General features: G+C 34.6%; 1 protein-coding gene across 1 annotated transcript; it reads right to left on the bottom strand.

The window, feature by feature from the left end:
- Nucleotides 1–3580: 3580 nt before the first annotated feature.
- LOC111908296 (uncharacterized) lies at nt 3581–4655 on the bottom strand. The gene is made up of 3 exons (XM_023904120.1): nt 4286–4655; nt 4045–4163; nt 3581–3958 (listed from the first exon to the last, which is right to left on the bottom strand). Exons 1-3 carry the CDS (start codon nt 4653–4655, stop codon nt 3581–3583), a joined length of 867 nt encoding a protein of 288 aa, XP_023759888.1.
- Nucleotides 4656–19086: the final 14431 nt, after the last annotated feature.

Here is a 19086-nt window from a genome sequence, read left to right on the forward strand (position 1 = left end):
AGAACGAACAGCAATCTTCGAGGAAGAAGTCATATTTGTAGCACCAGTTCCTGGTATGTATTTCATTCAAGTATTTTTCGCAATTTGGACTGAGTTGATGGCCCAACTTGTAGAGTAGTAGCGGTTTAGACCCGGGAGTTAAGTGACTGACTCATCGAGTCAGCGTGAAGAATCGACGAGTAGACTCTCACTGGGCAAAACCATAATCTGAGGCTTTGCACCCTATTTAAACAACCTTGTACAACCTCCATCGCCCCTTTATGCTGCTAGAACACTCCATACAGAACCCTAATCGTTTTGTGAAGATCTAAAGGCTTTTTGGTGATTCTTCATGGTTTGTGGTGGCAAGAAGGAAGGAGAAGCTTTCGGAACCAAGAGGTTGGCCAAAGGAGTCAAACTTGTGTCTTATCTACATTTCATGGAAGGTATAAAGTCGACACCTTGCTCCTTCTTGAATTAGATCCATTTTTGGAGAGATTTAGGGCTTTTATAAGCCATTCTTGGTGACCAACCTTGATTTAAAGCATGGTTGGGGATTGAGGCTTTAGATCCAGGCTCCTTAAGGAGTTAGAAGGCAGAAAGGGACTGCCTTTGCACCCATGTAAAGCCCCATTCAACTCAAGAGCTTTTTTAGGGTCTTTTTAGCTCATAGTCCCATGCATGCACATAAAGTTTGTAACTTTACATGCTATATCGATCTTAGGAGCCTAGATCTATCATTTGGACACGTGTTGTACATCAGAAATTGAGAAATGAGACTTGGACAATCTTGAATCGGCGAGTTGTTCTGGGTCCTCGGCGAGTCTGAGGCTTGACTCCCATTTTCTCTTAGGGTTCAAAGAAACCCAATTGAGTGTTAGAAGGGTTTTAGAGGGTCCAAGGGAGTGACCCAACATATTCGACTTAGCGATAGACCTGGAGTTCATAGGACTCGACGAGTGCAAGACCAGACTCGACGAGTCCAAGGCAATGTCCCAACTTGTGAAGATGAACTCGACGAGTTGTTCATACAACTCGGCGAGTCAAGGACATGACTTGTTTGTAAGAAGAGGATGAACTCGATGAGTTGTTCATACAAATTAGTGAGCCGGATGAAGGTTCATTCGAGGTTGTTTTAGGATGAGAACTCGTCGAGTCATTGCTAAACTCGACGAGTAGAAGCTTGAAGAAGGACAGATGAAGAGTAGGAACTCCACGAGTTGGAGGCCCAACTTAGCGAGTCAGGTCAACTGGAAGTTGACTTTGACTTTGACTTTGACTTGGTCAGGGGTAAAATAGTTATTTTACCTAAGAAAGGTTATCAGTGCCTGACTAAGTGTGTTATGGAAATTATAGTCGGAGGATCACTGGAGCAGCAGACGGACATCTGTCGATCAGATTTTCAGCAGTCAGCCTTACGAGGTGAGTTACCTTCCAGTAGGGGTGGGTCTACAACACCAATGTCGGCCCACCAGTAGGTGATTATGGGTGAGATGGTTACCTTTGTGATAATTCTCTGGTTGCTATATCTGTGATAAGTATGTGTTAGTAGTAGTACGGCGTGCTAGCCCCTGGTTACCGGTTGAAAGATACCGAAGACGAGTATCGGTTGAAAGATACCGAACGGGTGGATAAAACCCACGCATGTATAATTGTATGCTTATGATATGTCTTGATGTGACTCAATATGCCTATGTATGTTATCGTGAGACCAATATGTTATGACATTTAATATGTGATAGGGTTAGTGGTGAAATAGTCCCCAGATACCAGTTGAAAGATACCGAAGGGGATGTTACTTCCCGGATACCGTTTGAAAGATACCGAAAGGAGAGTAGCTCCCGTTTACCGGTTGAAACATACCGAAAGGGAGGATAGTTGCCGGCTACCGGTTGATAGATACCGAAGGGGAGGGTAGCTCCCAATTACCAGTTGAAAGATACCGATGATTATGTGCTATGGGTATGGTGGGGCAACTCACTAAGCTTTGTGCTTATACCTTCAGTTTTGGTTTTAGGTACCTCTTCGTCTAAGGGGAAGGAGTCGGCGGTGTAGCAGCGCATCACACACACACACATGTTTTCCGCATGGAGTTTCCTAGGAGTCTACTATGAATTATTTTACTTTTGAAAAAATGGTTTTATACCGATAGTTTTTATGTTATAATCTATTTAAAAACGAAATTTTTTGGCCTTGAATTTTGTGATGTTACATCTAACCTCTAAAAGCCCCATAAATCCTATTTGTCAGTTTACGTTCTCAAAACTTTCCCCCTTTCTCTCTTTCTGTAATTCTTGTTTTTCAAGCATTCAAATACCTGTAACAATAACATCTTCACAATCTGCTCCCAAAATCCCCAAAACCGCTCCCAAAAAGAAGTTTTCAAAGGGTTCTGCTTCTTCATCTTCAACATAACCATTTCTTAAGGATACGAATCAACTGTTTTTGTTGGTTCCCATAGACTATGACGAGTCCATCCAGGTTATGATTGAGTTTATCTTCCGCCATCCCATCTCCATTCCTCTCACAAAAATCCATGATCCACCCGTTCCACTTCGTCCTCTTCACACAACATTTGAAAGAATGTGACTTGAAGATGATGTGCTTGAAAAAGTAAACTCTGGGAATCGAATTATCCTAGTCTATGAGAAGAGTTTTCCTGCAACACTCATGATGCGTGAAAACCCTAGGGGTTTTAAAGTTTCAGAACCTACGACTGAAGAGTTTCAATCGTTTCTAAACGACATTAGATATGCAGGCGAGTTCATGGCCAAAAAATTAAAAAAAATTAGCAATTTGTGTATTATGGATAGTTCCCATGCACCTAATCCTTTGAGGTCTCTCCGGAAAGCATGGCGGTATAAACACAATGAGCAAAGACTAGCTCTACGTCGTCTACATCTTCTTCTCCATAGAATCAAATGATGTCGACATCACAAAAGTCTTGTGGTAGGACTTTCGGAACTTCTCTGTCAACAGAAAACCTCACAAAATCTCAACTCCAAGGTTTTGGGCACTCACGATTCAACAAGTCTACAAGGACTAGAAAGAGCCCATTCTAGTCAACACTCTTTCGAAAGAGGTATTTCTTACTTTTAAGGCTATGAAAACTTATCGGCTTCCGAACCAATCTGCTTGTGGTCCCACATGTAGACTACAAAAACATATATTGGCCACTCTACCATTCGAGTCTCTTCATTTGAAACATCACATGGCGACTTTGATTTTGTATAGCCCTACACAGTCTACCTCGGTCACCATTGAGCCCATCTCGGATGCAAGGTTGTAGAAAACGTTATGTGTTAGCTAGTCGGCGGACTAGGGATTAAGGATTAATCGGCTAGACGGGGATTAATCGGGGGATTAATCAAGGACCATTAATTATTAAGAAAAATATTCAAAATTTTATAAATCTAACTTTAATCCTAAGAATATAGGTAAATAGGCATAAAAGTTTAATAATAATTAATAACAAACACTACAAATTATCTTCCAAAATAAGTATAGAAGGTTAATAATAAGTTATAGCAAACACACACAATCTTCATCCAACAAGTCCACCATAAGTTTAAATAGCTCAAAACTAAACGCACATTTTCTTCTAATCTTCTCCGCATACTTCTGTTATCTGAACACCATCCGACTCGTATTCTTCTTCTTCCAACACTTGCTTCTCACTCTCACTCTCGGACTCAAAATCTTCATTTAATAGTTCCCTCGTTCTTGTACTTTCTTGGGGTGCTTGACTGACGTCGGTTGCTAGAGCTTCATCAACCATTTTAGGATGTACTTCATCTGCATCACACTCATCACAATCTACAATCCATTCTTGAGCCGAGAGAGAATTATTTGCTAATAGCACTTCCATGTTTCTATCTTTTCTCTTTTTGTTTTTTTCCATTAAATTTGCATTGAATTGAAAATAAACAAGATTGTTCAATTTACTTGTCTCCAATCTGTTTCGTTTATTTGTATGTACCTATAAATTTAAACACAACAAAGAATTTAAACATGCTTAATATTATAATTTTATAAAATTTAAATTTAATGCTTTATATTACTAACCCCTTCAAATGTGCTCCATTTCCTTTCACAACCTAATGAACTACTAGTTAAAGAAAGAATCCTCATTGAAACCATTGTCAAATGAGGAGTTACCCCACCAAATAGTCCCCACGAACTAGCTACGGTTTCGAACCAAAATCACATTATTAATCAATAAATATCAAAATTTTATAAAATAGATAAGTAGAGAAGTAAAAGGAAAATGATTTAGCCGAATCAAAGTCGGCATCGTTCACCTTACAATGTTTAATTGCAAGATCACAACCAAATCTATCAACATTTTTCTTGTACTTTGGCAAGTCAATAGTCACTACATGCCTTTGCTTCTCTAAATCTCCACAAAATAATGTATCAAAAAACTCATGAACCGCATCCATTACATCGGGGTCATATTGGAGTTGTGAATCATTATAATGATAATACAAATTCAAAAGATAAGATGTCAAATGTAAAGTTGAATCTAGCCGACCATTCATCTTTGTGTTTATGATATCTATAATAGGCTTGTAATGTTTCTCGTTACCACCCAAAGATTTGATAATTTCTTCTTTTCCAATTTTAATCTCCCCGTAAACAAAACCCATTGAGGGCTTCCAATCCGCATGAACCATTCTAAGGACTTTCACCAAAGGGGAGCACACCTTTAAACATTGTGTCACACCGGACCAAAATTGGACACTTGTCACCGTTTTATATGAGGCAATCCCTTTAGGGTTACCGGAAAATTTACATTCCTCCCATTCATTGATAGAGAACATATGTCTTAGTTGCTACTTTGTTTTGGAAAAACTTTGTAATGTAAGAAAGGCGGAAGCAAATCTCGTGACTCTCGGTCGGATAATTTCTCTTTTCTTGGTGTAACTTCTCATCATCGCCAAGGTTTTGTGGTGAGCATTAACGAATATGGTTAGTTTCTTTGCTTGATTTAGGATTTTCTTAAACCTTGGGAGTTCTCCGATACCTTGAAAAAGTAAACAAGATCAAATAACAAATTATAGTATACAACTAAACATTTTAAAACTAAATAAAGTAATAAAAATAAAATAATAAATACAATAAATAAACAAAATAATGTAAAGATCTTCAAGCACACGGTTAATGGTATGTGTTGCATATGATGTCCAAAAAATAGATGGTCTTTTCTCTTTTAGCAACTTCGCCGCCCCCATGTTACTTGTGGCAGTATCTGTCGCAACTTGAAAAACATTCTCGGGACCAACTTGTTGAATACAAGATTCCACATACACATATATGTGTTGGCTTGTATGTGCTTCACCGGAACATTCTTTTGAAGATAAAAAAACAGTACCCATCTTTGAATTAACACATAAATTCATAATGCTTCTTCTTTTTCGATCGGACAAAGGGTTAGTAATAATTAAGCATCCATCCTCTTTCCATTCCTTTTCGTTTTTTTTCAACAATTTTTTTGTTCATTCAATCTCATGCTTTATAAGTGGGTCACTCAAAGCATATCTAGTAGGACATGGAAGCCCGGTTCCAAATTTGCCAATAACCTCCAACATCATTTTCAAGCTATCCCTTTGAAAGGCATGAAAAGGAATCACACTCTCATATGCCCACCTACTAATGAATTTATTGACCGTTAATATTCTTTGTTTTCGGACAATATTGTTAAGATCAACATTTTTTCCCTTTCCCTCCTTCAAACCTTCTTCTGGATTTATTAGGTTTGCATAGTTATCCTTGGGGCCCATAACATTGGGTACCTTTGATCCTAAAGAATTTTCTGCTTCATGAAATTCTTGTCTCACCTCCACCCTTAAGCCTTCATTATGGACTTGTTTAGCTTTTGTTTAACTTCCCTTCACTAAGAGAATTTTTACATTTCAATTGATCATCTTTTGTAGACTTTGGACATGAGGATACATAACCCATCACAAGAGCAATATATTGTTTCATTCTAGAAATCCCCCCGCTAAATGTTTTTCCACACAAGATACATTGAAATTCTCCATGTTGCTTTTATCTGGGATAAAACCATATTCCCAACAAACATCATTTGAATTACGTTTATGTGCACCAGTGGTGGTGGGGATTGATGCAACAGATGGTGTAGTGGAAGCATTAGATGTCATTAATCGTCACCTACTATCAAACCGTCACATTAACACAATAAAAAGTTAAAAAAAAATTAACAACTTAACAGCTTAACAAAAAAAAATCCAGCTTAACAACAAAAAAGTGAACAACTTAGTAAACAACTTAATAGATTAACAACTTCACAGGTTAATATCTTAACAACTTAACAACTTCACAATAAAAATATTGTTTAATAGCTTAACAACTTGACAGATTAATAGGTTAATAGCTTAACAACTTCAGAACAAAAATACAACTTAATAGCTTAACAACTTGACAGGTTAATAGCTTAACAACTTAACAACTTCACAACAAAAACACAGCTTAATAGTTTAACAGATTGACAGGTAAACAACTTGATAGTTTATTAATTAATAGTAACAGATTAATTGGAAACAAATTAGGCTTAATAGGTAAACAACTTAGGCTGAAGAGTTTTATTGTTAATGTTCTAATTACATAAAATTTCATATGAAGTTGAACAAAAAAACTTTTTTTTTTGTGATAATTGTTATAACGGTGACCATACTTATCAAGCAAGCAATAATTGACACTAGAGAAAAAGACAGCAGCACATACTTCGATCCAACAATGTACATCTATGACAAGAATTAAGCTTCAATTTGATAAACAATTAATAAACACTTCTAACCCATGTTTACAACTTATGTAAAAAGAAATGACTGAAATAAAGGAGGAGAATCCAAACAAGGCTTGTCGACTTGGTAAATTGGTAAAATGAATTACACATACAATAATTAAATACATGAAGAGAATACGGGGAATCGACTTTATCTAACAAATTAATAAGCAGTAAAATGCTTTGGGTTCTTCACAAGTTCAAAAAAAGTCAAACGAAACTTACCTGAGTCGGATTTGGAAGTATGATATGTTCGACCGACTAACTCGGGCGAGATTGAAGTAGGAAATCCTTGATAAAAAAACGGTTGGCGTTGGAGGCATTCTGTAGAAGCGTATGGCGTCGAAGGTGAGCTTGGAAGTCGACAATGTCGACAATGAAGTGAACGAGGCGGCGTCAAGGTGAGTACGAAGTTGGTGTTTCAAAATATCCAAAGAGAAAACACAGTGAATTGAATACGATGGAATGTAGGAGTGGGAACGAAACCTATAAAAATTATTTTAGATTGCCATGTTTGCCACTAAATTTTTTGAATTTTCTTTGACCGATTAACTTCGATTAGCTCCGATTAGGACCGCATTTGACCACATTTGACCAAGCCCTATTTAAGTAACTGATTAGCAATAAACCTCATCGGTTGAGGTCCGATTAGCACATAGGCACCGATTAATCGGCTGGTTTAACTGATTTCTGCAACACTTCTTGGATGTGGCCAAACCAATCTCCTCTAGTGGAAAGAGGAAGAAATCAACCAAAAGGAAGACCCCTCCCTCCAAATCTAAAAGCAGACACTAAGCTTGAGCATTAACATAAGGCTTGAATTTTCAAACCATATCGATGCGCATAGTATCCTTGTTTTCAGAAAACTCCATATCAATGGGGGTATATGGCCTCGGCATACATGGATCGTACTCTGCCTCCTCCTTCATTGGGGATTGCGGCACCACCTGATCTCTCTCTGGGGAAGGTAGAGAAAACTAATTTCAAATTTCATCCATTGATGTGCTCTTGATGATCACGCCTACTCCAACCACCCTTCATAATGCACCCAAAAGGGTTAGATGTTTATGAGAGATAAAAGTAAAATCATAATATGAATAGTTATAGAATTATAGGTACATAGTAGATAGAATCGGATCTACTATGATTTTCTATTAAGGGTTTGTTGGCTATGCACTGCCTAGATCATCATCCTTGAGATATGAACGAAACTCTTCGAGTAGTAAGTCAGACTCCATCCTAAGAACTCTATGACGTAAATCTTGACATATCACTCTATATTGCTCTAATCTTTGGGGGAGTTGATTGGTGCTATTGATCTGATCATCTTCTAATCGTAGACTTCATCCTAATTTCCAAACTAGGCGTACTAACTATCAATCCATAAATCCTTAAGCATTTAGATTGATAACTACGACATCTAAGTTTGAGAGTGTGTCGGACGGACCATAATAAAACTTAGTTCTGCATTCTAGGTGTAGTTCTTAGTCAGTCGCAGTACTAACTAAAGCTAAGATTCATTTTTCACCTAAACTCTTAAATTCTGATTTGAGTGGACAATCTTTTGATAGAAGGGTGTATTTATAAGAGTATACACAACCATTTATTTGATTAATGTTTGATTGGGGTATTTAATATTAATCCTATCTTTGTGTACTTTTAAATTACAAGGATCGGCTACTTAGGAAAAGTCGAAGGCATGACCATTTTGGCATACAACTAATCTAAAATCCAGCAACCCTATCAACAAAATTTTCCAGTCTAGACACCTCACCAAGAGTAGTTTATCCATACATTTATTATTATTAATACTTTTATTAGGTTTTATTAATTCAATGTTTTTATGCCCTAGGCTATAGTTGTATTTCCTCAGGAATTACTGGTTCACTATAACCTGAGGCTCTGATACCAATCTGTCGCACTCTACCCAGCCGTTGGCGGAAACACCAGGCACAGTGATGTAAATATAATTTGATCTCGGCAATGGGTACAATAAAACACAAAGGTATATTTTAAACATTTATTTATTATTGAAATTCAAAGGATTACATTGTTTTAGGGACGTACACAAACTCCAAAAATAACTCTATTAAAGTCAACACTCAAGCTTCTCCTTCCTTCTTGCAACTTCCTTCATACTTGGGTGACGCTCTTCCACACTCATCTTCTTGATAATACATGCATTTTGAAAGTCAACATAATGTAGGTGAGTGCCAAAAGTTTTTATTTTTGGATTCTTTTTTAATTATCCTTTTCTTTGAGAAAACCTTTCTTAATTATTAATCTAGCTTTCCATCATATTAGGATATCTAACGACTCTAACGTATTTTAATTAGGATATCTTTTAATAATCATAATTTACTATCTTTTTAGGATATATGACGATCCTAACATATTTTAATTAGAATATCTTTTATTAATCATATATTACTATTTTTAGGATATCTGACGATCCTAAGGTAATTTAATTACCATACCAGGCTGTCCCTAATGGTAATCTACGCATTAACGCAACTTTTAATGTATTATTGTGAGCCCATATAATCGACGCAACGACCATAAATGTAAACCTAATCACGACGCTACGTCAGACTTGGAATAGTAACTTATATGGAAGGTGTCCTGCCAGGATTGTAGCTCGCAATCGTAGGTGGGGTTTTCATGGCCCCGTATACATCTATACACATTTTGCTAACTTTCGCGCAATAATGACTATAGGTATTGGGGATATGCCGAATTTAATCAAAGATTTTTGATAAATAACCAACCCACTAACACATTAACACTTGGCCTTTATCTTTTAACCTTTTAATATTTTGTATTTATCATAATTACGCCTATATATATATATATATATATATATATATATATATATATATATATATACACACACACACACACACACATCACATTATCTTTCTATATACTTCTCCCCGATATATATCATCAGGTGATCTCTGTCTCCCTCTATATATATATATATATATATATATATATATATATATATATATATACACACACACACACACACACACAGATCACACTATCTTTCTATATACTTCTCCCCGGTATATATCATCAGGTGATCTCTCTCTCTCTCTCTCTGTATATATATATATATATATATATATATACTCTCTCTCTCTCTCTCTAGAGAGAGAGAGTATATATATATATATATACAGAGAGAGAGAGAGAGAGATCACCTGATGATATATACCGGGGAGAAGTATATAGAAAGATAGTGTGATGTGTGAGAGAGAGAGAGAGAGAGTATATATATATATACAGAGAGAGAGAGAGAGAGAGATCACCTGATGATATATACCGGGGAGAAGTATATAGAAAGATAGTGTGATGTGTGTATGTGTGTGTGTGTGTGTATATATATATATATATATATATATATATATAGGCGTAATTATGATATATATATATATAGAGAGAGAGAGAGAGATCACCTGATGATATATACCGGGGAGAAGTATATAGAAAGATAGTGTGATGTGTGTATGTGTGTGTGTGTGTATATATATATATATAGGCGTAATTATGATAAAGATAAAATATTAAAAGGTTAAAAGATAAAGGCCTAGTGTTAATGTGTTAGTGGGTTGGTTATTATGTCATCAGGTGATCTCTCTCTCTCTCTCTCTCTATATATATATATATATATATATATATATATAGGTAAAAGTGAATACACCCTTAAAGGTATATAAGCTTAGGTACTGAAACTCATTATACTACGTATTTTGTGTCACATATTTACATTGGAATTGTGCAATGTTCTTATAATTCAACTTCTAACTTGATTTACTTCCAAGACTTTTATAAATTTCACATTTATCTTCCTCTTACATAATTTTCATTTAAACTATAATATATATAGCCTAGTAGGTGTTCAACAAAAAGATGTGATATAAGAGGAAGATAATAAGTGAAATTTTTGAAAATTTTCAATGTAAATCAAGTTAGGGGTTGATGTTTAAAAACATTATAATGAGTATATCCAACAAAACGACTAATTATGGTTGGTTTGGGTACCTAAGCTTATATACCCTTAAGGGTATATTCTTTTTTCCCATATATATATATATATATATATATATATATATATATATATATATATATATATATATATACTTTCTATCGTATATATGTATTTGATAATTATATTTATGATCTCATAATTATCCAATATATATAAATTGTCAAATATATATACTCTAATTTTGATTGTTTTAACAGGGTATTTAGGCAGCATAACAACTAAGTACAGTGCATATCGTAAATCTTGTCTAGCATAACTCCTATGTACTAAGGTTTCCTAGGGATTTGGCCATTATAACATCTTGGTAACACCTACTCCTAGATCATCGGACATCATATCTTTTAGACATAGATCATATCTTAAATCTAGGGATAGTATCTATAGTTATACTATCCTACGACATCTAGCTTATTAAAAAATGAATTAATATTTATAAAATAAATATTTTTATAAAATCATTTGTTAAGCATGTATTGCCCCTGAAAATATTTTAAAACAGTAAAATAGATGTCGTGAAGCCACTTAAGGGTTTGAAACTGGTGATCTAGGGTAGAGACGAGCTTAGAACTCCAGGGACCGCTCCACTAGGTAAGACAGACACCAGAGAGAAAGAGAGGGGTCTTTTGAAGGTGTGTTGGACTGAATGACACAAACCTCTATTTCTAGTCAAGTTTTAGGGGTACGCGTCGCGCCTTTCTTAGGCACACTGTGCATTCAAACATTGTGGCTCCACAGGAATTTGCCACGTGTCATCACCCTACTCAGCTACATCACTCATAATTTGTTCAAATCCGGTGTACAATGCTCGGCGTGTGGTTTCATGCACTTGACACGCAAGAAAATATTTTTCAAAAATCATTACTTCCCAGTGCATGCTCTAATCTGGTCCTTCTCTATATCTATGTTATGATCTCAATGGTTACTACAACTTTCCTTTAAGTTGTTTTGGCCGGTTTGACTTTCATTTTTGAGCCCAACGGGTGTATGAATTAATTATTTTATAAAAATCATAACTTACTCATATATATCCCGTTTTCGACAAACGTTTTCCTAATGTATATTGCTCAAGGAGTACTACTAAACTCCTTTTTGCACTTTTACTCAAAACTCAACCAATCCCTAAGTATCATTTCGACGTAATTCATTTTAACTACGCGATTGATTTCTATTTTCATAAAATCCATAGCACTCTCCTTCGGATATGGATTTTTACGAATCTTATATCCTTGAGATCACATTAACAAGTACTATCCATGTTAACCAAATCAGAAAACGTCACAAATTTTTTGTTGGTAATTTTTAGAGCCTAATGAACGAATTTTAGCAAATAAATGTAACAGCATATCCAATTCTTATTATCTTAAAACTCGAATATTACAATGCTTTCTTTTACATTTATTTTCCTATTATTTCTTAATGGTGACTAGTGACGGAATTTTCTCAGGCTTATTACATTGGTGAATTTGGTTTCAACCTCATCTTTACCCTTATAGGAGAAATTCTTTCATTCTTCACCCTCATCTTCATTATCTTCTACATCCTAATAGCAATACGAATGTTCTACCCAGAGAACCATTCACTAAAATAAGTGAACCTCCTTTTTTAGGGTATGTATCGATTATTTTGAGGAGAGAACTGGAGTTGGAATAGATGCCTCATGATTGATGTTATAGCCCATTGTAGCATGTGCCAAAAGAAGAGTAATATAGTGTTGATATGGAACATATGTTGAGTACTTGTTGCCATTGATACATTCCACCATTAGATTGAAGAACAATTGAGGAAAATCTAGGTTTTTTTCGCGACTGATGGCATATATAATTCATAACTCAAACAATTCAACTGGTCCAAGCTACTAGTTTCATGACCTTGACACTTCCCTATGACCCCCGTCACATCTTGCAGCCAACATTACGATACTGGAGAAGAACAAAGTTTTATGGGTCTCATTTACGTTGAAAAGAGAGAACATACGCAATTCAAAGAAGATATTATTTGCATCTAGCTTCAGAATGAGTCTCGTCATATGTGTTTGATTGAGGGAGACGAAGAACTTGTCACATGATTATTGGAGATATGTCGGCCATTGAATAATAATCTCCGATAGATCCAGAATTTGTCTGAGCATTTGCGCAAAACACATGGGTTATAAACCAAACATATTTTCTTTTGGAAGAAGCGTTCTAGAATGTCACTTAAGGATTAGCGAAGAGAGCAAAAGTTAAAATATTTAACGAAGTATTTGATATCTGAATTTTGATGTTGTGGCGGAATTGCATCTAAGAATGCACATTTATTGGCATGGATGATAATTGGGGCATCAAGGGTATTTAGAGCCTTAACAACATTTGCATCAGGAGTGAAAGCAAGTATAACTCAAGCCATTGATTATTTCTTTCAAGAACTTTAACTGAGGCATCAGAACTTTTGATAAAGACAAAAATAACCAGAGTGGGATTTTTGATAAAATTTGCTTGAAAAGAGAAATGAAGTGACCTAGGAGAGAGAAAACTCCAATTTATATTAAAAAATCCCCCACTTTTCACGTAATCATTGTGGAAGAGAAGGTGACGAAAAATGTCAAATCCCAAGGGAATGGTTTACATTCTTATCCTCATCTGAAAGTTATTATTAAAGAATTACCATTTTGAAACAATGTATCATATATTGCAACAGACTATATCAACATGTCTCATGTTGCCGTGGAAGGTATTAACGTATCATGAAATGCAGCAGAATAATGGGTGGGTTGGTGATGTCTACTGATAATATGTTGTGATACTATAGTCCATTGACATAGTATTGCAAAGTTTCATCAGGACATGATTTTACATGTTGAATTATTAGCTTATTTTATTAGAAGAGTAGGGAGAGAGGGGATACGTGCATGTAATATACCCTGAAACATGATATATCCATCATCATAGATTTTACAAGTTCTCATCAACATCTGGCATGTTATGCTGAATAATTAAAATTTTAAGAAGAGAAATAGTTGAGAAGGGGTTGTTGCATGTGATATACTATGATACATAGTCTAACCATCAACACAGATAAGTTTCAAACTATTATCAGTGTATGATATTATATATTAAATTATGAAGTGTTATATTAGAAGAAAAGAAGTAATGCTTTGTCTATTAAGAAGCAGACAAGTATCTCTTACGCTGATGACAGTGCAATGAGGGTAAGCCACTGGGTAATGCTCGTTGTTTTAACATAACATACGACTTGATACATACAACAAGCATGCTTCCAAGGACAAAGTTGGGATGAATGCTTGATCAAAAATTAAACATCCAATATTTATAATTTTTTTTGAATATGAATAGGCAATCTCAGGCTGAAAGATATGTCAGTGCATAAGTGTTAGGATGAGTGTGTGACATAATGTCATCTCAGTAGCTGGAGAAAAGATGCAGAGCCAAACTCAATGATATGATCTTGCAACAAATGGTGTGCAAGGATAGGTGAGCTAGTCTTTTCTTTTTTAAGAAATTGTTATTTGTCAACTTCATAGGAAAAGTCAGATGATCCTGAGACTAAAATATTAAGATAGAAGAAGCATATTCGAGAATCATTAGATATAGAAAATTGTAAGAAAAAACATGTATACTCCTTTGGTAAAAGAAAAGGTATTTTTTTTTTGTATTTTAGTTATAGAAAAAATCTTAAGATTTCGAAATAATTAAAAGAATAGCAGTGAAGTAAAGAAAGCATAAAGAAGTACTTGTTTATCAGACAATATGATCATAAAACATGTAAACATTGTTCTTCCTGATGGTAGTAAGCACGATAGAGTTCCTTGAATCCACAATTATTCCTTCCTCCTTGTCGAAGGAAATTTTATGGAAAATATCACATAAAGGAAGGATTGAGATGAGATAGTTTTAAAGGCTTTCTACATGAAACAACTTCTTCACGTTCATTAATTTGCACATGATAGTACCAAAACCTTTTATTACTCACTTTTTGTGGTCTCCATATGTTACTATTGGTTCATATTTCTCCCTATAATCATACACGAGAGACTTGAATCCTGTCATATGCCGCGAGCAACCACTGTATAAGTACCAAAAGTGCTCTTAGCGCCAGAGTAACAAAGCACACATTAGCATATATTGAATCATTTTGAGGTGGGTCTTTTAGAAGTGAAAAAGTTATACAATTCATTAGGAAGACAATTTAGAGATTTTTTTCGAATCCATCTCTTATTTCAAACGATGATGTTGTCAACATGTTTGGAATTCTATTTAAAGGTTCACTCTTTGATTTAAGTATGTTTCCTTTTAAAACTTGAGGTTTGATTTCTTTTAAAATTTGGTTTCCAGTAAATGGGAGGATGTTCATTTAATTTACAAAACCCTTTCTTTTGTTTTGGAACCAGATACATTGCAATGTGGAGAAATGTTGTAATCACACGCCGATGAGTTGGAAGACTCATCAGTGTCACAAGTGATTAAAATACAATCAACGTCAACATCACATACTATGCATTGAAGAAATTAACTAAGAATCTAATTAACTGAATGGAATTCTCCATTTGAAATACCATAATTTAGTAAGATTTTAGTCTGTGACAACGCATATTCACGAGTTTGGGGTTGTTGTAATGGGTCAATAGCGGTAAGGTGAGATTTATATTTATTACGTCCATTTGAGTCAGTGACATAATATTTGTCAGCTAAACTTGAAGTTATATTGGTGGTACTAAAAAATAGTTTTAAAGTCCTTTTCAAGATCAGAAATCGAGTCAAATTTTGGTTTAGAATCAATATGTTCAAGCAGTTTTACAGCGTCATCAATATTGCCACCAAGAATTTTCTGACGCTGATAAGGAGTTTAGGAATTAATAATTTTTTTACTTTAAAATGTGAATGTCCCTAATTTTGTACTATTTTCTATAGCTTTTTGGCAAGTTCATCACAATTTTCTTTTTTAGTGAAGAATAATTTGTTTCATAAAGACATATTTGTGTTCTCTTTCTTCAAAAGAGTGAGAAAAATTTCAGTGAGACTCACGTTTTCTTTTAAAACCTTAATCTCTGATTTATGTATGAACTTTTCAGAGTTCAATTATGCATGGTCAAGACGTAAATAATAAAAATCTATAAAATTTTAATTAGAAGAGAAATTTACAAAATTTTTAACCTGCTACATAGATGATGAGTCTGAGTTTTGCATTTTTTAGTCTCTGGTGGCTTGATAAAGAACAACACTGAAAGTGTTGGAACTACTATTGGACTCCTCAGAGTTAAATCCATCGATAGGATCCATTAGACCATTCCCTTTTGGTTCCTCATCTTCCAAAGACTCTTATTCATCTATCTATTCCTCAAGTTTCCCTTGCTTTGTAACAAGTGGTTTTAGAAGAGAAATGTTTTCTTTCTTCATATGACTTGACAACTTCTTATACATCAATTCGTAGCTTTATGAATTATTCGGTGCTTTTTTTTCTTTACATTCCCTAACAAAGTGATCGATGCTTCCCCAGTTGAAGCACTTTCCATCATCTTCTTTTTCTGTAACATTCTTTCTTGCTGATGAGTTGCTTCCTTTAGACTAAAACTTCTTAAGCCCACTTGACCTGCTTTCTTCATAACATTTAACAATTAGTGCAGCGTTATAAGCTAACTCACCGGAGTAAACATTATTAGAAGTTTCATCATGATTAGATGTTGCGGAGTCACTAACAGGTGTCTCATTTGTTGAGAGCAATGCCAAAAATATTTAATTGTTGTAATCCTTAACGAGTTCTTCATGAAGAGCGTTGGTATCTTCATAGTTACGTAGATTGCCAAAAGTGATTTTAGATGCATGGTGTTTATCTTCTTGTTGTTTTTGAGAAAACAAGCACAATGTTCCCAGCTTTTGCCCATTAAGTCCAAAAACATCAATATCAACTAAGATGAGTGTTTAGTAGTGTGAAACCTGTGCATATCATTGATCAAACAATTAAAATTGTTAATGGTCTGGTTCAGTGTCTCACTTTGTTGAGAAAACAAGTGCTCATATCTCCATTCCAAGTTTGTGATCTATGTTGCTTGAACTTCTATAGTGCCTTTGTAGGTAACTGTTAGCATAGTGTCTTTGTAGGCAAATGTTAGCGTATCCATCATTTCTTGTGTGGATTCATAATTCTTAACTAGATGATACATGTTATAAAGAAGAGAATCTCTAATGGCACCCTTGGCTTTCACATACAGACTAATATTTTTTTCTTCTTCGCTATAACTTGCCTTTGGCTTCTGCTTCATTCCACCATCAGGAGCATTATTAACCATGGGTTGTTACATGGGAGTGTATGGACCATGATTGATGATTTCGAGCATTTCATAGTCCATAGTTTCAAGAGAAACTAAAGCTTTTGTCTTCCACTTGGAAAAATTATTTTCATCGAACAAGGGAATATTATTTGTTGCTGAGGATTTAGGATGTTATTGGGATGAAGAAGACATGATATCTTAAATGTATCATAAAAGTTTATTTGATACCACTAAAATTTTTGCTTGATCGGATAAAAACAAGAAAGAACTAAGAGCAAAGTTATCACAAAGATGTTTTCACTAAGAAATGATCCTCAACAATAGAATTGGCTTAAAGTGGCGATAGGGTTCCAATGATCACAACTCGAGTAAAAAAAATGCATAGTAATCCTAGTAACAATCAATCCCAACAATTATGGGATTGATTATAATCTAAGTAGACAGATTAATCTTAATCACTCAAATTACGGAAAGAGTTAACCAACAACTGCTATTACTATAATTAAAGAGTACAAAGTAAATACACTACCAAAGGGCCTTTCGCCTAGTGGTAAGGAGCGACTCTCTCAAATAAGAGGTCCTGGATTTAAGTATCATAGGAGACATATGTGGTTTTCGGTGAAGATAAAGAGTAATTTAGCTTTTCGTTTCCAAACAGAAAAGTAAATGCACTAATACTAATGATTATACGCTGATGCTGGTGAGGTACAAAAGCTAACAGGCACTAAAGTTGATGGTCAGTGTGTATTTGACTCATTAAGTTAAAGGTTTTGACCTTACAGTTATAATGTGGTCTTTCAAAATTAAAATGATAATAAGTGTTTCGATTCATGCAGTATATAATTGTTATTGTTGTAAAGAGAATTATATAAGTATGATAAAGTTCCTTCCACGCATATTGAGTTATTTACATTGATCTAATTAGATACTAATGAATTTGTTCCTTTTCGTAACTTCATCTAACTTTAGACACCATTAATGCTAAACATGTTTCAACCCATATATTGATTTCATTAATTTATACATTGGATGTTCTTGACTGGTTACATGGTCAAATTGCAAAGTTTATTTTTAAGGGTCAAGAATATCCAATGTGTGAATCCCCTTTAAGAAATGTTGTTTGTTTTCTATTTAAGGTAGCTGTAATTCATAATGATTTACAAGGCTCATTGCAATCCTAAGGCATTCATTTTGATAAACATGAGGGAATGCTTATTGATGATAAATGCCTTTCTAGAAACCAATCAAGTTTTATGTTGTTTGATGTTTTCATTAGAGCCTAAGTTGGTCTTAAGGATCCATGACTTCATTCCATGGAAATTTTAATGTTTTGGTAATTCAACAAGTTTCCAAATATCATACTTTACCATGGAATTAAGCTCATGAATCATGACTTCATTCCATTTAGTTGATTGATAACAAGTTATGGTATCATAATATGTAACATGGTCATTTTCCTTTCTTATATCCCGATCAACCTCATTTAAGTACCTATCATGATCTTCAAACTTTGTGGGCTTCCTTGATTATTGACACAATCTTACAAAATATTTTCTTTTTTGGGTTTTAGTGTCAATATCTTGAGTGAGTTCATTTGGTGGGGTTCTAGTTTCCTTCATGTTAGGATTCCTTTTGATGAATCAAAATATATAGACTTGACTATCCTAGTGAAGTGTTAAGCATAATGGGTACTTATTGGTGCTTCTACATTATATTCTTGGAGGCCAAACTTTCTCATTAGACCACTCCCTTGATTTCGACATTCACACAAAATTAATTATTCTTGATTTAATGATTCAAACACAATGTGACAGAGCATAAAATCAATAACCATTTTATCTTTCAGGATAGCCGATAAAGAAGAAACTAATGGTTTTCATGACGAGTTTTTGAGATTACAGATTGTAGAGTTTTGCTCAAGTCGAACAATTACAAACCTTTATATATACCTTAAGCTTGGTTTCCTTTTTGTCCAATTCT

The sequence above is a fragment of the Lactuca sativa genome, chromosome 1 (genome assembly GCF_002870075.4).
Source record: "Lactuca sativa cultivar Salinas chromosome 1, Lsat_Salinas_v11, whole genome shotgun sequence".
Classification (NCBI taxonomy): domain Eukaryota; kingdom Viridiplantae; phylum Streptophyta; class Magnoliopsida; order Asterales; family Asteraceae; genus Lactuca; species Lactuca sativa.

Coding starts and splice junctions, on each gene's coding strand:
- LOC111908296 (XM_023904120.1), bottom strand. CDS start 4,655: ATGGTTCATGCGGATTGGAAGCCCTCAATGGGTTTTGTTTACGGGGAG. Junction 4,164..4,285: donor TGATCTTGCAATTAAACATT/GTAAGGTGAACG, acceptor TCGAAACCGTAG/CTAGTTCGTGGGGACTATTT. Junction 3,959..4,044: donor AATGGAGCACATTTGAAGGG/GTTAGTAATATA, acceptor TTAAATTTATAG/GTACATACAAATAAACGAAA.